At 38.3% G+C, this 23,502-nt stretch overlaps 1 protein-coding gene across 1 annotated transcript in view; it reads left to right on the top strand.

Moving 5' to 3' along the window:
- TMEM44 (transmembrane protein 44) overlaps positions 1-23,502 on the top strand; it is a gene marked incomplete in the record, with an annotated part of 629,756 nt that overhangs the window by 300,049 nt on the left and 306,205 nt on the right. Inside the window, 1 exon segment of the mRNA XM_044070669.1 lies at positions 4,550-4,729. Within this exon segment, the coding sequence (XP_043926604.1) occupies positions 4,550-4,729 (180 nt within the window).

Genomic DNA, 23,502 nt, shown 5'->3' with positions numbered 1-23,502 from the left:
ATGAAAAATTCTAGCCGATCTCAAAGTACATGCAGTATTTTACTCTATCTGGAGTTGAGGTATACTTATTTCTGGTAGTCATTTTAATTAACACTCTGCAGTGTTTTCTCAGTAAGCAGGATTTATGTTAAAGAAGCATAAGTTTGTTAACTGGACTCTAAGACAAAAGGAGGTGACATGCTGTGCTACACAGACAAAAACTGTCACTGTTCATTCAAAATAGTATCTCATTAAATCAATATATCTCCTGCTTGAGTACATTATAAGCAATGCTAGCCCATGAAGCCTTTGATTCAAATTGCAAGGCATACACAATCTGAGGATGCACAGGACTTGAAAGCAGTTTAACATCTGCATATATGTGTGCAGTAAAGACTTTGTTGATGTTTACTCTCTACAGTACCTTACTAATTAAACATTTCTAAGCTTCTCAACACTCATCCAGCATGTAAACTATCTTATGTCATATCGTTCCCCAAGAAGTCTCCACTCCACAATGCAATTCTTAAATTATTTTGAACTCTGCACGCCTTGTGACCAGAGTCACTGGCTCAAGCTGTCACCTTCCTGGCCTCTGATGCAGCCTAATTTACTACTGGGATCTCCATTATTGTGGATGGTGGGATATTCTCCAGGTAGCAGCTGTAGTCCAAGATTTTAAAGGCGCTGCTTTTGAAATTTCTATTCCTGAATTTGGAGTGAATGTATGCATGCGTGAGGTGTAAGCTAGAAGGTGCAAGAAATGCAACAAAAAAAAAAAACTGTTTAATGGAAAAACTAAGCTAGAGAAGGGTGCTACTGAGATGAAACTGTTGACCACCTTCTTGTGGTGGTGGTTGTGTTAATCTTGCTGTTTTACTTGGAATGCTGATATTTTCCACACTATTTTCTATTACAGCTACCACCGCAGATAACTGGTAACTGACTTTGTGCTACAGACGTTGGCTAAACAATGTAAACTACCATTTAAAATCTCTTGTCTTAGGAAAACTGAGCAGTTCATTGTCAAACTATGTGTACCATTTCAAACCCAATCTGTGGCTGCAATCCTTTTAATTGTGTGGGTGTGTACATGCATGCATACATTTTAGTACAATGTGGAGTATTTTTAATTCAGTAACAGTTATACTTTCACATTATGATTATTTTGATTCCCGAGTATCCTGAGTAGTGGTGTGGTTCTATATAAAGAAAATAGAGAAAGGTATAGATCTTGCACATTTCAAACATTATTTGAATGTATGGGTAACTGCAAATTGACCCCTGGTTTAGCACTCTTGTTCTAATTGGCTGTGGCAAAATGTAAATCTGCTCATTTTGATTTTTATTTATTTTATTTTAAATTTGTTGACTGGGATAGTCCGACTGGATACATATCCATTTTCAGCAGAGGCCCTGGGAGAAAAGCTCCAAACTTAAAGACAAGCAAGTTACAGTATATGCACAAACATTGTATTAACATAAAAGTTAGTCTCACATTTCAAGCTTATGAAGAATACAGTTTATATACAGAAATATATACAAATATGTTGGTCTCTTATCAAACCTATAGGTGTAGCTTGTGTACAGAGTATCTGCAAAAATATTGGTTTCTCTTTTCAAATGTTAGTGTAAGAGGGTAGCTGCTATGAATAAAATTGCAGGATTATGGAAGTGGATGAGGTTTTAGTCATGGTTAGAGCAAGGACATAACCAGTGAGTTTTAAAATACTGGTTTAGATGTTTTTGAACTGATTAAGGGAGGGGATCACAGTAAGGTCAGATGGGAGTGAAATCCTGGTTTTGCCTACTGAATTAGGGTAAGAGTAACTGGTGGTTAACAATGTCAAAGGTCTTGGAATGATCGAGAAACAGGGCAGAAGATTGTTACAGTTGGAATTTATGACATTAGAAAAGGAGAGGAGGGCTGAGGTGGTACTGTGCTGTGGTCTAAATCCATGCTGGGAGTTGGCCAGAAGATTATTTTGAATAAGTTAGTGTAAGAGTTGTTCATGTATACACTTTTACATAATTTTAGCCAGAGGGGAAAGGATAGCTATTGGTCTATAGTTTTACTTGAGTGGACCTGATAGCTGAAAATAGTACACTGCTGTTCTGTAAAACTGAATTTAAAGGTACCACATCCATCTGTAACCCATAATGGATAAGAAACATTGCCAATACAATTCTGAGAAATCCACTTGCTGTTGGTAAGTTATATGCAAAGTTCAAGACGTCAGTCACTGTAGTTGTAACACTGCTTTCCTTTCTGGCCTCTGGGTCAGCATACAGCTGCAACACCACCACATCACAATGTGTGGCTCTGAAGTATGTGGACTTGATGGCTGACCTGTGAAGAGCATGAAGCACATCAGGGTATATAGTAATGTGTTAATGTAGAGTTGCTGCTACACTAGATCAAATGAGAACTTCTACATGTAAACATCAATGCACCTTGCAAAAAAATTAATACTGTCTCATGACTGTAGATGAACGCTACACTAGCAACAGATCAACCAGGTTTGTTAAGGAGAATTCAGCCTTCAACTGCAGTCAACTACACTACAAGGTGTCTTACAGTATGACTTGGATTTTCATGCATTTAAACACTGAAAGAACTGTAGTGTTTTGTGGGAGTGACCCATCTGTGGGCGTGGTTCAATGGGGGTGTTCCTTGAGTCAGGTGTGGGTGGGGCTTAAGGGGCACCAGGGCACTACTTCGCCTAGGGTGTTGTTTCAGCTAAGGCCGGCCCTGCTTTTGTGTATTGTATTTAGTGTATTTGCTGTACTAATCTTTGTGGAGCTTTTCTTTGCAGGCCTCTGCTGAAAATGGGATGCATGCCCAGTCAGACTTTCCTGGTATACAAATGTAAAATAAATGTTGTTGTTGAAATATATATCTATATATGAAGAGGGAGAACAGTTATTTTGTTCCACTTGTTTGTCAAATATTTTATTGAAATGCTGCACTTTGACAGTAGCATAGAGCCAGCTAAGACATGCACATAGTGTTTCAAGAATTTAGGTGGTAATGCATCTTCAACCTGCAGACATTGAAAATGGGAAGAAAGGCCCTTGAAAAGTGGGTACATCTAGCCAGAAATCTGGACATATAATTAGATTAAAATGTGAAATACCAAATAGCACATAACTCTTCCTGCTTCCAGAAGGAATGTGGGATACTACTCAGAAGCACATTTAAAAAAACAGACCCTGGGATTCATTAATGTTTACACTAAGTATACACAATTCTGAGTGAACAGACAACACAAATATAACTCACACATTCTTCCTCCTAATTTAAGTTTTCTTACTGATTTTCTTCCATCCTTAAATATTGAGGGGCATTCATAAAGGTTACCACAAAGTGTAAACTACATGTACACTTAGTGTAATCTTTCTGAGTGACTAGAAAGCACAAGAATGTGGTAGGAATGTTCTTGAATACAGATTGTGTACACTTAGTGTAGTAGATATTAATGAATCTGGCCCAGAGAGCGGCAGACATGATGTAAAAATATAAGCACTCTGTCAAACAGAGAGTGTTAAATCTGTACACTTAATGAAATATATTGCAAAATTCTACTATAGAAGGTCATTTATTTTTATTTGTGAAAAGGAAGGTGTTAGATGTGTGTCTTCTTGCTTTAAAAAAAGTTGGTGCCACTAGTATGGTGGTCATAGAGTATGATTTGTGTATATTAGACAGCTTCAAAATTCATTTGTGATGAGGGGAATTCAGAAAATTGTCCGAAGGGGAAATCAAGCCAGAAAATGGTGGCATACCTACAAAAATAGGTAAATCGTGTACAGGGGTAAATCAGACCTGAAAATAGGAATATTCCTCTGACATAGGGATAGATGAAAGGTCTGAGATAATGGTTTAGATTATAAACTGAAATAGAGGTGAAGTCATCACAAGGTGCATTATTATAAATGTGACAATTTATGGCCATGGCTAACTTTCAGATGGATATTTGTTCTGCAGGAGTATAACTTGAGACATTTTGTTATTACATTGGCCTTCTTACTATAAAACTGGACTTGTCACATTTCTGGTTGATTACCAGATGCTTTGATGTTGCTCGGAAAAGTGCATTGCATCTAGTCAAATAAACTTTTTCATTGTGATATACCCACTTTTAGACCTAACCTTGTACATTAGGGTAATGAATGAAATCATGATGCATCTTTATTTTCCTCACTCAAAGTTTTCTTCACCTAGAAGAATAAGTTCAGATTTCACATTATTTATTAGCCAGTTAAGGGTGTCCTCTCGCATGTTTACTTTTTAAGACAGTACATAAAGGCATGCTATTCTTATTTGCTTGGCTGTAGTTTAGTTTATAAGTGTTAAACTGACCTTTGTTCATTGTTAGACATGTATATCTTGATCCACCAAATCAGCTGTTGGAAGGAGTTTCCCTGAAACAGCTAACTCTCCGAAGGTGCACTGCTTGATATCACTGGGCTGTCAGATCATTAGGCACCTATTGATGTTATGATTTTTGTATGTGGAAACTGTTCCTGAAGTATTCTAAAATGGTCCTTAACTCCAGCATTTTCTCAGATACTTCTGCTTTCCTGCCTGATGAAGTGCAAGTTCACTCAGCAGTTAGGATTAACAGCAGTGGTGACAACCTCCGATATGGAGGTATTGCTTCAACAGGTAGAACCTGACACAGAAGACGAAAAAGAAGATGATGATGAGCGACAGGAGAAAATGCAAACTGAGTCAGTCAAGAAAAAGGTAATTATGTAGTAAATGTAATAGTGCATTTCAGTGCATCAGTCACACAATGTTATACCAATATAGCACCTAATTATTGAACTGGGCAGATTTTTTTCTGGAACTTTTGCAGTTTAGTACTACATAATAATGAAGTGTATTTCAAACAGGTAATGCAAAAAAAGTCACATTATTATTAACTTTGAAGACAGAAGTTTATAAACAGTGTAGTTTATCAATGACTATCTTTTTGAAGCCTCTTTGAAAGAGAGACTACCACAAATAAACCTCACATAAAAAATTCTTACACGAGGGTAGGCCGCGGTGGTGCAGCAGTTAGCGTTGTCGCCTTACAGCAAGAGGTTCTTCCGTCCGATTCTCGGCTGGAGCGCCTCCTGTGTGGAGTCTGCATGTCCTCCCCGTGGTCGAGTGATGTTTAAAGGCATGCAGGTAGGTGCGTGCATGAATGGGTGTGCCTTCTTTGAAGGTTGGGCATCGGGCTCACAACTCGGCACCATAAAAATCAACTGCCAATCAGTAGCAGACCAGAGTTTTGCTGTGGCGACCCCTAACCAGGTAAAGCCGAAAGACATAACAACATGAGGGGTAAAGGGAGGCTGTACTCCCACATGACCTCTTCAGAGGTCACATTACCTAATGGGTAAGTTGTAAACCTTTTGGCCAGTGGGACAGACTAAAAACAGGGTTCAACTGCCTAGGCAGTGAGATATTTCCCTGTGGTAGACTTGTATGTGGACTGAAGTGACATTCAGCTACAGAGAAATATGGTTGCTGTGAATTCCCTGTGGGCAAAGAGAGGCATACACTGCCATGCCCACAGCTTTAATAACCAAGTACATGGGGGCAGAAGAAGTAATGAGTGTTGTGCTCATTGTATAGTACATACTAATGTAATTGCAACATGTAGAAGCTACAGCATGGAGGAAATCTTGCATGTTACTGTACTCACAATTATGCTCCGGTATGCATTTTAGGTAACGTTCCCCAGACACTGTGAAGGGGGTTGTGGTCCACACACACACCAATCATAAATGCACTGCCCACTGTGCTCTGCATTTTTACTGCCTCTTTTATGCCCACTGGCTAGCCTGCTGCTGGTAACTGCCATACTGCTTGCTGTCTCATGTTGCCTAGAGGGCCTTGGGCATTATTTTCCCCCTGTCCATTTGGTTATTGATGTTGTGGACATGACACCACAGTTTTCTCTTTGTCCATAGAGAATTCACAACAACTGTATTTCTGTGCAGCTGAATGTTAGTTCAGCCATGTGTCCCCAACCAGATGTACCAGAGGGAAATGTCTCACTGCCTAGGTACCTCAACCCCTAAAACAACATACACACATACATAGCAAACAAAATCATTGATTAAAACAATTCCTTGGTATGACATCTGGATAGAGGAAGGGGAGGACAAGGAGACCTGGTGATGGAATGAGGAAGTACAGGAGCGTATACAGAGGAAGAGGCTGGCGAAGAAGAAGTGGGATTGTCAGAGAGATGAAGAAAGTAGACAGGAGTGTAAGGAGATGAGGAGCATGGCAAAGAGAGAGGTGGCAAAGGTTAAGGATAAGGCATATGGAGAGTTGTATGAAAAGTTGGACACTAAAGAGGGAGAAAAGGACCTGTAACAATTGGCTAGACAGAGGGACCGAGCTGGGATAGATGTGCAGCAGGTAAGGGCGATAAAGGATAGTGAGGGAAACGTACTCACAAGCGAGGAGAGTATATTGAGCAGATGGAGAGAGTACTTTGAGAGGCTGATGAATGAAGAGAATGAGAGAGATAGAAGGTTGGATGATGTGGGGATAGTGAATAAGGAAGTGAAACTGATTAGCAAGGAGGAAGTACGGACAGCTATGAAGAGGATGAAGAATGGAAAGGCTGTTGGTCCAGATGACATACCAGTGGAAGCATGGAGGTGCTTAGGAGAAATGGCAGTGAAGTTCTTAACCAGATTGTTTAATGAAATCTTCGAAGTCGGAGGATGCTTGAGGAGTGGAGAAAACGTGATTTGGTACCTATTTTTAAGAATAAGGGTGATGTGCAGAGTTGTAGTAACTACAGAGGGATAAAACTAATTAGTCACAGCTTGAAGATATGGGAAAGAGTAGGGGAAGCTAGGTTAAGAAGGGAGGTGATGATTAGTGATCAGCAGTATGGTTTCATGCTGGGAAAGAGCACTACAGATGCAATGTTTGCTCTGAGAGTGTTGATGGGGAAGTACAGAGAAGTTCAGAAGGAGTTGCATTGTGTCTTTGTGGACTTGGAGAAAGCATATGATAGGGTGCCTAGAGAGTACTTGTGGTATTGTATGAGGAAGTCAGGAGTGGCAGAGAAGTATGTAAGAGTGGTACGGGATATGTACAAGGGTAGTGTGACAGTGGTGAAGTCTGAAGTGGGAGTGACAGATCTGTTTAAGTGGAGGTGGGATTGCAGCAAGGATCAGCTCTGAGCCCTTTCTTATTTGCAATGGTGATGGACAGGTTGACAGACGAGATCAGATAGGAGGCCCCATGGACTATGATGTTTGCCGATGAACTGTAATGAGAGTAGGGACCAGGTTGAGGTGACCCTGAAGAGGTGGAGATACGCTCTAGAGAGGAGAAGAATGAAGATCAGCATGACTAAGACAGAATATGTTTGTGTGAATGAGAGGGAGGATAGAGGAATGGTGAGGATGCAGGGAGTAGAGTTGGCATTGGTGGATGAGTTTAAGTACTTGGGATCAACAGTTCAGAGTAATGGTGAGTGTGGAAGAGAGGTGAAGAAGAGAGTACAGGCAGGGTGGAATGGGTGGAGAAGAGTGTCAGGAGTGATTTGTGATAGACGGGTACCAGTAAGAGTAAAAGGGAAGGTCTACAAGAGGGTAGTGAGACCAGCTATGTTGTATGGGGTGGAGACAGCACTGACAAAAAGGCAGGTGTCAGAGCTTGAAGTGGCAGAGTTAAAGATGTTAAGATTTGCACTGGGTATGACAAGGATGGACAGGATTAGGAATCAGTATATTAGAGGGTCAGGTCAGGTTGGACAGTTTGGAGACAAAGTGAGAGAGGCGAGATTGCATTGGTTTGGACATGTGCTGAGGAGGAATGATGGGTATATCGGGAAAAGGATGCTAAGGCTGGAGCTGCCAGGTAAGCGGAAAAGAGGAAGGCCTAAGATAAGGTTTATGGACCTGGTGAGAGAGGACATGCAGGCGGTTGGTGTGACAGAGCAATATGTAGAAGACAGGAAGAAATGGAAACAGATAATCCGCTGTGGTGACCCCTAACGGGAACAGCTGAAAGAGAAGAAGAATTGAAGCAATTCCTCAGTCAATTAACAAGAGCTTTCCAGTTCAGTTCTTCATTTAATTGAAGGGTATTGCAGTATGAAACTTGAAAAATTTGTTCAGCTTCTTTATTAAGTAACAGATTTTCCATATGCATTCCTTTCCTACCTTCATTTATGACTGGCATTAGGCATAGGACAACAAGGCAACCTCTCTTCTCAGGGCACTTTTTAAGTATTTATTTTTAATAGTAAAGAGAAGTGGCATTTCTTTATTATAAATAAATAAATAACTAAATAATGGGAAAGTACCCCCATCACAGAAGCAAGAGTAGTAGCCTAGGGAGGAAGTCTGACAGATGTGGCCATTTGATTTCTTGTCCTCCTGCTCATCCTACCATTGATCTTTCTAGATTACAAAAGTAGAAAGATCATAGGTGGAACAGAGCAAGAAGTCAGAAAATTCAAAGCGGATAGAGCCTGGTACAAAGAGAAAGTTTTAATGCTGACTTTTGGAAGTACTTTTTTATTTATTATTTATTTTGTAACTGACAGACAACCAGATCTTTTGAATGGCAGACTTTTTGGTCCTCATCTGTCTCTGATTTTGCAAAATGTGCCTGATTTTGCCTGCCCTGTCCCTGACCTCAGCGTAACAAAATGATTATTAATAGCATTCATTTTAAATATAGTCACCTTTATAATTGTAGTACAGAGTTGATTATTCATTTATTTATTTGCCAGTATAATGAAGCCTATATTGGTAAAATACTTGTTTTTCTTTCGGCTTTTCCCAGTTAGGGGTCGCCACAGCGGAACTCAGGTCCTCTAATGATTGGCAATTGATTTTTATGGTGCCGAGGTGCTAGCCTGATGCCCAACATTCTACAACAGCATGCCCATTCACGTATGTCTTTTGAATGCCACGCCACCGCGGGGAGGACATGCAGACTCCACACAGAAGGCGCTCCAGCCGAGAATCGAACGGGAGAACCTCTTGCTGTGAGGCGACAACGCTACCGCTGCACCACCGCAGCTTAGCTATATTGGTAAAATACTAAGGAAGTATAAAACATATCTTTGTAACAACATTAAATGTCCTTGTATTCTTATTTTATACTATATTAGTAAAATACTAAGGCAGTATAAAATAAGAATACAAGAACATTTAATGTTGTTACAAAGATATGAAAGAACAGTGGCTGAGCGTGTTAACAAAATGCATAACTGTGATGTAAATTTGCTAAAAACTTGTGTACTTAAATGGGTTCCTCTACAGGTGGTTGAGGTGAAATTCTTAGAGCATCAGTTGTCCACTGGAAAGAAAAAACACCAAGAAACATAACATTGATCCTTGTTCTCCATACAAAAGTCATTGTTGTTGCAATTTCTAGGTGTGCACTAGCAGTAATTCATTTCTATTAAGAGATTTCTCCCTTCTTCCAGTTGGTGCAACTGTGGAGTTGATACATATAATATATATATATATATATATAAATATATATATATATATATATATATATATATATATATGTATATGTGTGTGTGTGTGTGTGTGTGTATAGGTTTAGGAGTTGTGGCTGTTTGCCATGTGTCGGACATTATTTTTTGGTGTTTTGGATCGTTGGCATTTTGAAAGTCAGCAATTCATAGCAGAACTGCTTGAACTCCTCATTAATGGAGATAGCAGATTGATATTTATTCAAAATGCATTGATAAAAGCATGTGGTCTTTCTGACAAACAGCAATTAATCATTTTAATGCTCCACCTAAGTATATACTATCATCTCTTATTGCAGAATTTTTCTTACTGGATTTTATGTTCAAGTGCAAACAGTAAAAAATACCTACTCATCAGTGGGCTTCCATCAAATGCAGTATAAAAATACCTACTCCAGTGGGCTTCCATCAAATGATGCATACAGTTTGACAATAAGGCTAGTTCTAACATTTCTGATCATAAATACTGACTCTTAAGGGGAAAAGTGGTACAGATTATAGTCCGAAATCTTTCCATATCTTTCAAGTCACTCTTTTATTCTACCTAAGGTTATACGTACTACAACATATTACCGAATAATCCTTTATTCCTACATACTTGTCTTAACCTTATATCTTGACATAAGTCATACTGTACAAATAGTACTAGCTATGTTCAAAGCCTGGGTTTTGTTGTCAAGATGTAACAAATTTTTATTTTCTTATGTATACTACATTTTGTTTACTTTAAACTTTACCGATTGTTGTAATGTGTACATTAAAATTTATTGTTACTCATGGGGCTTTTCTCCCCAGGCCTCCGCTGAGAAAGGACCTGTGTCCAGGGTGACTTTCCCAGTAAACAATAAATAAAATAAAATAAGTAAATAAATAAAATATTTATATAACTATTTATGTTTCAGATGAAATGCCATTATTTTAAGGCTCCTGCCTTTCCACATAGTTGTCTGGCATTTTTTTTTTCTGTTTTCCTATCTGTGTCACTTCTAGGGTTCATTTTTAAGATAACACTAGGTACAGGATCTAACACTTATCTCCAAATAAGGGGAGGCTTGTATGTATTTTCTGACAATATTGTAACTTTCTTCTTTGCTTCTTACATTATATTGGGGTAATCTACACAAGTGTAAAAACTCCCCAAATATTCACTGGAGAAAAGTAATAAGTAAAAAATCATTGATGGTATTTTCAGTTGAACTGCTTTATCCTTGTTTATTTTATTCCAATTTAATATTGTCAGTAGCATGGAAAGCTAATTTTTAACAATCAAATAATACACATATTTGGACATTGTGAAGATTGCTTTTTAATCTGTGCTACCAAATAATGTAAGTGTATCTGCACATCAACAGAAAATAGAAACTTATATGTACAGTGAGAAGAGAACAGAGTTGTAGTCTGTGCTACCAAGCAGTATAAATTTATGTGTAAATTGAGACAAAACAGCTTTGTAAACTGTGCCAACGGACAATATAAATCTGGTTGCACATCGAGAGAAATCTGTTTTGTAATCTGTGACACCAAATAATATAAGCTTATTTGCACATCAGTAGAAAATTTCACTGTGATCTTTGCCACCAGATAATACAAATGTTTTTACACACTGAGGAAAAAACAGAGCTGTAATCTGTACTTCTAAGCAGCATAAACTTATTTATAGATTGAGAGAAAACTGCTCTGAAATCTGTGCCAGTAAATAATGCCAATTTATTTACACACTGAGAGGAAAAATGGAGCTATAATCTGTGCCAGCAAACAATATAAACATTTGCACATTGAGAAAAAAATACTTTGTACTCTCTGCCACAAAACAGCATAAAGGTATATACTCATTGAAAAAAAAAACTGTGCTGTATTCCATGTCATCAAACGATACAAACTTATTTGCACATAGAGAAACAAATGTCACTTTCTAATGAACTGTCTAACAATTTATCTTTGTGGTAGTGTAATTATCTTTTATATTTCCCCTTCTCTTTCCAATTGTTTTAGACAGTGACTTTCAGTGCAATAGAGTTTTCCCTTCCTAGTAAAATGACATAACACATAATATAATGGGTAATACATAGTATAATTAATGCATAATTAATATTACTATATTAATATAATTCATATACTTTAACACATAGTATAATTGACTATATAATAAATTATATTGTATAACAGAGTTCACCATTTCACATTTCACTATTTTTATATTACAGTCATTTGATATACAGTACAGTAACTGCTATTTTTTATTTTCTTATTTCTGTTTGATGACCACTGTGTAGACTCTCAGATAACTCTTTTCAGTCACAAACTGGACTCCATGGGAGCAATACCTCTAAACAGAAAGTCAGTATACAGAAGGAAAAAGATACAAAAATTAGAACAGACACTTATTCATACGCTTATTAAAAAATGCTCACTGCACTAAAGACAATAGATTCATAGAGAATACTAGACTAACTGCCCTTAAGGGCCAATTAAACTTAGTCAGTAATCCATGTTTAGAACTAAAGCCTGGACTTTGTGACTGTGAGGTGAAGATCTTAAACATTTTGCCCCCCCCCCCCACACACACACACAATGTTAAATGTCTGCTTCAAAATCAAACTAGAGGACTGTCTATGTAATTCCTGGTACTGCCAAAATCAAACTAGAGGGCTGTTTATATAATTCCTGGTACTGCCAAAATCAAACTAGAGGACTGTTTATATCATTCCTGGTACTGCTAAAATCAAACTAGAGGACTGCCGCCATAATTCCTCGTACTGCCAAAATCAAACTAGAGGACTGTCTACATAATTCCTGGTACTGCCAAAATCAAACTAGAGGACTATGTACATAATTCCTGGTACTGCCAAAATCAGACTAGAGGACTGTGTACATAATTCCTGGTACTGCCAAAATCAAACTAAAGGACTACCTATGTAATTCCTGGTACTGCTCTTCTTCCAGCTCATCTGATAAAGTTACATTACTTTTTGCTTATTTTCTACAAATATTCCTATATTACATACAAGTTTCCTTTAACTCCACCATTTCACTCTAATAATTTTGTCTGCCCTTCATCAGCCTAGAAACCTTAAGTCTTGCTCTCTCTTCCAAATCTAAACTGTCACATTTCCACTTACACTAAATTTCTATCTGCAAACTGCTCCAAAAACTTTGCTTTAATAATGCCTTTTTACTCATCTTTCTCTTCCTAATTCACCTTCCATATCCTCCTTTTCTAAACACACCATGACAACAGGTATCTTACTCTGCTTTCTGATTATTCAATATCTGTTCTCCTGAAAACAATTATTGTGCTAAGTCATTAATTTTGTCATATCGTACTGTATTATATTTTCCTGTATTGTCTGCATTTTTTTCTTTTTATTGTTAGAATGTATAATTTTGTGGAACTTCTCTCCCAAAGCCTCCACTGAAAAGGGGTCTTGTCTCTTGTGTAGCCCATTTGGACTTTTCCAGTACTAATTTTCCACAAATAAATAAACAAGTAAAGCATTCACTATTGCTGAATGTGTGTGTTGGTAAAATAAATATTACTAATGTTTGGCACCCTTAAAATAAAACTCTTGTAATGGGATGGGTTGCCAACTGGCTTACTGACAGAACCCAGACTGTAAAAGTAGCAGACTCCAAATCTAGCTCCAGACAAGTGACAAGTAGAGTACCTCAGGATTCAGTCCTGGGACCACTCTTGTTTGACATCTACTTCTCTGAAGTACAGGCCAACACTAAGGGACTCTGGCTAACAAAGTTTGCAGATAACTGCAAACTGGGAGCCATTATTGAATCCCCAAATGATATGGATATTCTACAAAAGGGCCTTACAGAAACAGGTGTCTGGTGCCAGAGCCATGGGCTCAAGCTTAATGCCAAGAAATGTATAGTTATTCCCTTTGGAAAAAAACATGTACCCATGAACTACCACATAGGTGGCAGGACAATAAACATCGAAAGTGTGATGAGAGACTTATGGACACAAGTTGACAGTGGTCTCACTTTCGATAGTCACATCGACACAACAGGAAATCCTTCTATGTGGCACACCTCATCACTAAGGGCTTTTCATCCAGAAAAAAAGAGGTCATTGTCCCACTGTACTCATCCCTCATTGGACCCATTATAGAGTATAATACCCCATTTGGTATGTACCTCACAAGACATCTGCAACAGCTGGAAAGGCCACAGAAATACCTCACTAAAAGAATCACAGGCCTAAAGCAGATGCCATATGCTGACTGTCTAAAAAAACTCCAGCTATACTCTGTGGCATATTGTCTACTCAGAGGCGAACTCTACTTAACATACAAGGCCATGTCAAACCCTGAGCTGTTGGACATGCTCCACTTAAAGAAATCCCAATCCCCCAGAGCCACACGCTCCAGGGATCTAAACCTTATCATCACAATGAACAAAACATGCTGGAGGGATAGGTTCCTGACCCAGAGACTGCCCATACTCTGGAATAGACTGCCCATACATGTCACGCAGAGCACCTCATTGGCCCTCTTCAAAAGGAACCTTGATGATTGGATGGGAGACCGGAAATTCACCCCGGGGATCATGTCAGTCACCCTGCTAGACAGGGGCAAAGAGAAGTAAATATTGTGGGAAGAAATTTCCAGGGAATTGTTATGGCTAGGCTTGCATAGGCCTTAGGGCCGATAGCCTAGTACCAACCTATGAGCATCCTCTCCCTAGACCTTCACAGATCAGTTCCCTCTACTCCAGAGTAGTAGCCTAATGTCCCTTAATATTGAAAATTTGCAAAATGTGGTTATACTGTCTCATCTTGGACCTGCTCATTGTAAATGCTTTTACAACAGAGGCATTTAGAGTGGAATTTTATTATGTACCAGTTAGTTGAAAGCCGCGGTGGTGCAGTGTTGTGACTTCACAGCAAGAGGTTCTCCCATCGATTCTTGGCTGGAGAGCATTCTCTGTGGAGTCTGCACGTCCTCCCCGCGGTCGAGTGACGTTTAAAGACATGCAGGTAGGTGCGTGTGTGAATGGGTGTGCCTTCTTTGAAGGTTGGGTGTCGGCTGGCAACTTGGCACCGTAAAGATTCACTGCCAATCATTAGCAGACTGGAGTTCCCCTGTGGTGACGCCTAACTGGGAAAAGCCGAAAGAAGACAAGTTAATTGAAAGTGGAACAATCAATAAATGAGAAGTTTTAATAATTAAGCCATGCATTAAAACTGCATGTCCTTCTTAAAACTATTACTATTACTGTTTTATCATTTTATTTTTAATTATAACAAAGCAGAAGGAAAATGTACTGTGTCACACTAAAGTAATACTATTTTTATGGTTAAACTACATGCAGTTGAAACACAGATTTTCGACTCACCTTTTGTCAACAATGAAATACCAAAGGTGGTGAGACAAAAAAAAAATTTAAAATAACAAACTTTTTTTTTTTGCTTGGGGAAAGCCCCTGCGAATCACTGTTGTTTGGGGACTCACCACCAAATTATGAATCCATGATCACACCACAGTGGAGACAATGCCAAAACCTCCCAAAAAGAGCTCCACCAGCTCACAGAATACAAAACATTGCAGTGAAACTCACTGCAAAGTTTAATTTCAAAGTAAAGCCCCTCAACAACTAATATGTTAATGGTCTGTATGTAAGCCATTTTTATACACTATTACAATTCAGTGTGGGTGGACATACAGGCACTTCTGATACTTTTTGTAGTGCTTTGAAACAGCTTGTTAAAACAGTGAGGCATTTTCGTTGCAATTTGCACATTCTGTCTGAACGCTTGAGTTAGCAATTTCTCATAAGCAATGATTCATTATTTTTCCAAACCAGATAAGATTGCACTTGGACAGTTATTTATGACTGACTGGATTCCTTCTTTATTGGCAACAGGTTCTCTGAGTAACTTCAATTATAATTTACATTTTTGAAGAGATGTCAACTGTGTGCAGTTGTTTCTGTATAACTATTTATTATAGTTTAATATCCTCTAGTCCCAGACAATGTAAGCAATGATGATTCTTTACTTCTAACAGTCAAAATTCTCTTCTCATTTTTGTAACTACGGTTTACCATAAATGCTGCGATATAGTAGCAGCATGTAATGATTTTCAATATGTTAAAATAAGCAAATCATTCTGAATCCTTTATGCCAACATAATATAAGGTTACCACATTTGAAATGCACCGTTTATCTTGTGGATGTTTATCATTAAACACACCTTTGGTTTATCATCACCTTAGTGATTTGTGCCTGTGAAACTCTGCCTGCCAGCATTTTTATTTATTTAGTTTGTTTTGCTGCTTCTGTTTTTTTGAGTTTGTTCATGGCTTCTGGCAGTGTGGAGTTATCTGGCGCACCAACAGCTAACAAAGAGCATGAAGGAAACAACTCGGAGATTGGGCAGCTTACTGCTCTTATTCTACAACTAACCCAGAGGATGGATCATCTGTATGAACATGTGCGACTGAATAGTACCACTTCTGCTCTTGCACACTCGAATCAGCATGAGGAGGCAAGTGAGCATGCTACTAACTTTCATAATACACCTTCATGCCTCATTTCCGATTCACAGCAAAGTGAGTTGAGGCAGGAAGGCACAACACATCTGTGCATGGCAGGAATGAGTTTTTTTGACAACAGGAGCTCTCAGAATGCTGCAGGAAGAAATGGACTAACAGAAACTCTTAACAAGGACATTCCTCAGTTGGAGGAGTGGTTGCGGAATGGGGTTTCTTTTAACAGAAGCATCAAACACAATAGCCCTTCCTTGAAAGGTAAGCTGACAGATTTTGATGTTAAATTATCACGATGCAAGAAACTCCAACTGGAAAATGCCTACCTAAGGGAATGCACTAGACTTAAAGTGGTTCCCAAAGTTTTAAGGGTCTGGCGCTTTTCTACTGGTTTACAGCATGACTCTGTTTTGTACACTGAATTAGTTAACTTATTTGATAAATGTGGGCTCGACCTTTTAGAGCTTTTAAGTAAACATAACAGTGAAGTGGAACTGTTATTCAAAGACCTTGCAATTCTAGACTCTGCCATCCGTGAGGATCATGAGTATAGCAACATGAAATTTGAACATTACAGGATTTACACTAGCATTGACCAGCACATAACAAAACTGAAAGCTGGTAAACTGAACAAGCTGGACAGGGATGTTCAGGATTATGCTAATGGCATTGCCTACCCTAAACCTCCTGGTTCATACAAAAAATGTAAAGCCCCACGAGGGGAAAATAACTAGCAATTACCACACCCTCCTGAAGTAACTGGCAATGATGAATGTAGGTTTGAAGAGATTGACGATGTGATTTTAAACTATGATGCTGAATTCCCAGAACTCAGGAGAAGTGAAATAATTAGGAACAGAAGCCATTACAACAAGAGGCAGCAACCACAGGGCGGCTACCAACCACAGTTTTTTTCAGGGGGCCAGGCCAAAGAATAGGAACTGGAGAGCTTAGCATCTCCACCAGTGCCTTCTGGTCACCATGTTAATGACTCCATTAATATAAGCACCCCAACACCAGTGGACTCTTTTCAAAAAGCAGGTATCTTTACAGTGGTTTTTAACCACCAAAAACACTTTTCAGTATACAATTATTCTACTTTATGTATAAATGAAACTACAGCTGACTTATTGTCTAAGGGAATGTCTTTTGTACCTGGTAAGAGATTTAATGTTGTAGACACTATGTTACATCTGAAACTTTATTTAAGAAAGTTGAATTTGACCTTACTACATGGTACTAGATCCCAAACTAATGTCAGTGAAGACAGCATTTTTAAGATCAGTTCTACCTACAACCCCCCTTTACACCCGAAACTAGCAATGTATGAAAATGTTTGTGAACTAGATCTGTATAATTTAAATAAGAACAAATACAGGCTAACTCAAACACTTCACAACATGAACCAAAGTGAACATGATTGTTTATTGGAACTGCAAGAACATGACATCAGGGTTATGAAACCTGACAAAGGGGGAGGGGTTGTAATCATGGACTCTTCCGCATACAGTGACAAAATGTTAGCTATGTTAGACACAGGAAATTACACGGAAGTGTCCCTTAATGAATTAAATGCAGCATACAGGAAAATCTACAGCCAACTAACTGACATACTTCTAGAAAGAAGAATTGACCTTTCCTTACATAACCATTACCCCAAGGATACCAGTGTTCTTTGGTATTCCCAAGATTCACAAGAACCTATCAGATCCACCTATGAGGCCCTTAGTGGATGGAAAACACTCCATTACCACTGCTTGCTCCCAATTTTTAGACCATGAGCTGAAGAAAATATTGTGTAATGAAAGCCAAATTTGTAGACTCCTGGGCTTTTTTAGAACAAGTGAACCAGGTATGACACAAGTGACATCATGGTCACTATAGAGTAAAAGACCTGTACATGGTCATCCCACAAGAAATTGGTCTCGAGTGGGTGGGTGACCTACTGTTGTTATACAAAGTTAACCAGGAGAAAATTAATTTAATTTTGGAATTATTAGAAATTGTTTAAGAAACAACTATTTCTTCTTTAATGGCAGGTACTTTTTGCAGACCATAGGAGTGGCAATGGGTTCAGCTTGTGGTGGGGCATTCACAAATATGGTAATGGCATATTGGGAAAGAAATTATGTATTTCAGTCTCAGTACTATTCTAAGGTCAAACTGTATTATAGATACCAAGATGATATCAGCTTGATATGGAATGGGTCACTGGTTGTTTTGGAAGAGTTTTTGAGATACCTTAACACCACCATTACATTCCTGCAGTTCACTTGGGTGATTAACCTGGATTATATGAATTACCTTGATGTCCACTTATACAAAGACACACATAATGAAAAGTATGCTACTAGGATCCACAGGAAAGAGACCTACTCAAACTCGTTCCTGCATTACACTAGCTCCCACCCCAAGCATCAAAAGAGGTCAGTAGTTAAAGGGCAATTAGTTTGATTAATTATCAATTAGTATGATCTCCAGAGAAGAAGATTTTCTTATTGAATGCGACAACTTAAAAACTATGTTCTTGAGGAGGGAGTACCCAGCAGACTTGCTTAATGAGCTTATGCAGGAGTGATAGTTCAAAGAAGAGTGGGGCATTTTAAGCCCATAGTTGGGGAAACACACTAGACAACAGCCCCTCTGAAGTTGAAGAGGGGAGACCTGAGTTGGAATAAGTTATTTTTGTAGATCTATGGTGCTTACATTCAACTCTGACTCACACCACTTGATGCCCATTTTTTATAAGAACTGGGACATTTTAATGGATGACTTGTACATCAGGGCACAAATAGGAGAAAGACCTATAGTTATATACAGAATGGGCTCAAACTTAAAAGACCTTCTTAGGAAAGGTTCTAACTACACTAGAACAGGACATGTAGGGATGTACAAATGTGAGTCTTGCAATTGTAACTGGTGCCACAAGGTGAAATCAGGCAGCAATTTTACAGTGAATGGTATAGACCATTACGTAAAAGGTAAATATAAATGTCACTCCAAGGCAATGGTCTACATGGCTACATGTGACCAATGCCTAGCATTTTATGTAGGCAAAATAGAAAGGAAATTTAACGCCAGAATTTATGAACACAACTATGCCATAAGAAATAATAATATTAATAATGCATTAAGCACAAGCACTTTTGTATGTATTTGGCTTTGATAAACATTTTAGCATTATGTGAATAGTTAGCATGAGATTTTTTAAAAATGACTTTGGTTTTAGTTTTATCCTATTTATAATCATTCATGACACAAGTATGAGACTAATAATTTATCTTTTAGTTACAGGTTTTAGTTGTATTTAAGATGCAACAGTTTCAACTGTAACACAGTCATCAAGGGGTTAATTAATGTTCTGTCTCGGTGTTGCTTAGCTAGCTGTCTCTCGTTGCTTACCTAATCAGAGCTTTTTTTAAATGTATATAAATGTCTGTCTTACATTTTAATGGTGTCTGATGAAGTTAACACTTGTTAAACGAAAGCGCTCACATTTTATTTGTTTTTCTTGTGGATTTTTATCATTAAATACACCTTTGGTTTATCATTACCTGAGTGATTTGTGTCTGTGAAACTGCCTGCCAGCATTTTTATTTATTTAGTTTGTTTTGCTGCTTCTGTTTTTTTGACAGTGGAGACAATGCCAAAACCTCCCAAAAAGAGCTCCACCAGCTCACAGAATACAAAACATTGCAGTGAAACTCACTGCAAAGTTTAATTTCAAAGTAAAGCCCCTCAACAACTAATATGTTAATGGTCTGTATGTAATCCATTTTTATACACTATTACAATTCAGTGTGGGTGGACATACAGGCACTTCTGATACTTTTTGTAGTGCTTTGAAACATCTTGTTAAAACAGTGAGGCATTTTCGTTGCAATTTGCACATTCTGTCTGAACATTTGAGTTAGCAATTTCTCATAAGTAATGATTCATTATTTTTCCAAACCAGATAAGATTGCACTTGGACAGTTATTTATGACGGACTGGTTTCCTTCTTTATTGGCAACAGGTTATCTGAGTAACTTCAATTATAATTTACATTTTTGAAGAGACGTCAACTGTATGCAGTTGTTTCTGTATAACTATTTATTGTAGTGTAATATCCTCTAGTCCCAGACAATGTAAGCAATGATGATTCTTTTCTTCTAACAGTCAAAATTTTCATTTTCGTAACTACGGTTTACCATAAATGCTCCGATATAGTAGCAGCATGTAATGATTTTCAATATGTTAAAATAAGCAAATCATTCTGAATCCTTTATGCCAACATAATATAAGGTTACCACATTTGAAATACACACACCGAGACATTTCTTACTGAAAAGTGATGTTTGTAGGATACCTTCAATCAATACAAAAGGTGTGTCTTGCACAGAGTTAATAGTAAAGTCTATGCATTGTAGATGACACCAGTGACATAGAAAGATAAGGTCTTAACTATGGCCTAGACAACTTAAGGTTGATTAGCAACTTTTGCACTAGATAGTGTTGGGGGGGTGGGCATACCCATCCTGAGAGATGGATTGGAGCTCCCTATGTACTGCATAGGAACCCATGGAGGATTGGATAAGATGCAAATATCTGACCTGGTGGTGGGTGTTAGGCTCTTCAAGCCATTGGTGAATGGCAGCCCTCATAGTGGATGTGTATGAGTATGCTCCTATAGGAGGAAGGCATTATTAGCCTCTGCCGCGCAGTGGATCACCAATGCCCTCATCCAGGGGGTAGGATTAGGCCATAACATACTTACTCGCTGGCAGGATGCTGGAAAGCATCTTCATAGCTGACCTGCTGCTACCCATCTCTCACCCTGATACCATATGCTATCCATGGGTAAAATGAATGAATAATCTTGTCTGGTGGGCTGGTTCATGGTTGTGAGGTTCAGGGGCAAAAACTACATAAAAAAAGTCTATGCATTGTAGAAAGTGAAGCTGATCTGTTGTTTCATATGCAGTAGGGTCTATAGATTCATAGTTATTTATAATAGTGAAAGTCTGAAATGTTTTGTGTATGAAAATATCTGAACATTTGATTTTTAAATTATGTCTTCTTGAGCACAACTGCCTAGTGTTTGACTGTCCTGTAAAAACAAGGGCAGGTGGTAACCCTACGTCAGTTGTGAGAGATAGAAACATAGAGTGCAAATGGTGACTTAAATAGCCTCCTTCAAAAAAACGACTTTCATTTCACTTCAAGAAAAATGCTGCAAGTGCTTTCAGTTTACCTCAAGATAGTATGGCAAAGTAAATAATTTGCATTTAGTTAAAACTTAATTAACCATACTGCTTAGCTCATATGTAGAATATTTGTAGTACAGGTCATCTGATATTATTTGTGAAGATAAACTCAAACAGGAAAACAGCTTTCCCCACAGTAAAACAGACATATAATGCTTCCATCACTTTGTTCCTGCTTATCTGGAATGTGATTGATCCAAGTAATGCCATGTATAATATGATAGATTTTCTGTATCTTTCTGTACAAAACAGCACATTTACTACTACACATAGGCAGGAATGTGAAAACCTGTATCACCAGAGGAAGAATACACTGCCTACTGACCATAATGTGGGACATGATATTGTGAATGTCTTCAAAAATTACTGTCTTAATCTGTACTTGCCACTTGGCTCATGCTTTCTCAGTTTGTTGGCCACACATCTCTGAGCACTGTTGCTGTAGTTAAGCTCTAGGTATTTGTGTAAAGTAATTCAGTGAAGCTCTTGTGTTAGAAAGTGAGCAGCATTAAGTGGTTGTAAAGGGAGGCAAGACTGGCTTATCTACAGGCTGTTGAAACATTAGTGGTCAGGAGGCTTTAGTTCAAAAAATAAATGTCAGAGTGAGTTTAACTGCAAATGTGTTACATGTTGGAGTCAGCTGAGCACTTTTGAAGGGGATTCTGCCCATTTTTCTTCTCTGGTGTAAACATGGAGTTGGTATATATAATTTGGGGGGGGGGGGGGTGATCATATGCCTGGGTGCAGAAGGGCTTGTCACCTCTCCAAAAAATGTCTTGTGTGTATTTTATAGGTTTTTCAAATCACCATTTTCAGTGTTTAATTTCCAGTAGACAGTGATAAGAAAAACTGTAATTCAGTCACACCTAGATATACCATTCTGGTCATGTAAGCATTCAAACCACAATTTAATTATTTAACGAGGTGAAGACTAACATGAATGTAGGTAGTAGAGCTGCCACCTCTACGTTTTTTTTGGGTTTTTTTTGGATAATTCGGAAACTGAGTCTCTTGTCAAGTTCTCCAATTTTCTGATCCTATACCCGGGTTTTAACTCTGATTTTCTAACCCTGTAATTTGTGCACTTGCCATAACAGTATCAGTGATATTTAATAGTTCTGTACCAAGTGTTGTGAAGTTTGTGTATGTTGAGCATTTCTCTGGCTTAGTGAACTAAACACTTACTTCTGCTCTGATCTCTGGGTTCATTATATTTCTCCAACCTACCCGTGCTACTGTTGTTGTGTTGTTATAACTTGGTGGCTTTGGTGTTGCCCGTCTGTTACTATAAATTTGATATTGGACACTCCTCCCAGTCCCCATCGTATCAGCTCATTCTACTGAGCACAATCAGATCATTTGGGAAGTTAGCTTCTTAACCTTGAATTATCTTCTGTTTCTTCCCTTTCTACTTGACAAAAGAAATTACACTTTATTCGTCTGCTTTTACTGTATTTATACTGTGTCTCTTCCTACTTTATTTTGCTTTTGTTGCTTGTCCTTAAAAGTGTTCAATTACATTTATTCTGCTGCATTAATTACTGCTTGTTAGTAGCCTGATTAAATTGAGAACAGTATTCTACTGAATTGCTGCTTTATTTAAACTGTTTTTTTTTTTGTAGTGGTTGTGATTTTATGCACTTTGAATTTCTGGTACTTCTGAATTTTGTAGCATGGGCTAGATTCAGATTTGCTGAAACTAGACTGTCTTGTATCAGTTGAGCACTAAAACCAGCTCTTCACTGAGATACTCAAATATCTGAGGCATCCATTGCTTCCAACTAACTTTAATTGCCTGCTTTTGCATTTATATTGCACTTTTAATTTGTATTTGCATTCTGCTGTCTGTCTGAACGAACTGTGTTTTTGCCACATTTTACTGGACACTGTGCTAGTTCAGCTGTAGCATAGCCTAGTTCCAGGCTTGCTATTTCTGAGTCTATTTTGTAACTTCTTAGCATAAAATTCAAGACATCTTGCAACCTTGTGGGAGGAGAGTGTTGTCCAGATCCCATCTAATTGAGGGTAATTGGACTAGAGCTCAGTGAGAGAGCCCTTTTTGTCTAGTTTGAGTTAAAAGGGTTATTACTTGTTCTATTTAAGCCTGCAGCTGCACTTGCTTGCTTGCTGCATAGCGGTAGTTACCATTGGTGGTTATAGACGCAAACATTTTGCTTGCTAAATTTTCCCTTAGCACTTTGCTTGTGGTCCTCCAGAGGTTTTTTTGCAGTCCTGTTCTGCTGTCAAGTAGAACA

The sequence above is a fragment of the Protopterus annectens genome, chromosome 4.part1 (genome assembly GCF_019279795.1).
Source record: "Protopterus annectens isolate FY-2018-M chromosome 4.part1, PAN1.0, whole genome shotgun sequence".
Taxonomy (NCBI): Eukaryota; Metazoa; Chordata; order Ceratodontiformes; family Protopteridae; genus Protopterus; species Protopterus annectens.
The sequence above is the reverse complement of the archived record's forward strand: the minus strand, read 5'-3'. Positions and strand labels throughout refer to the sequence as shown.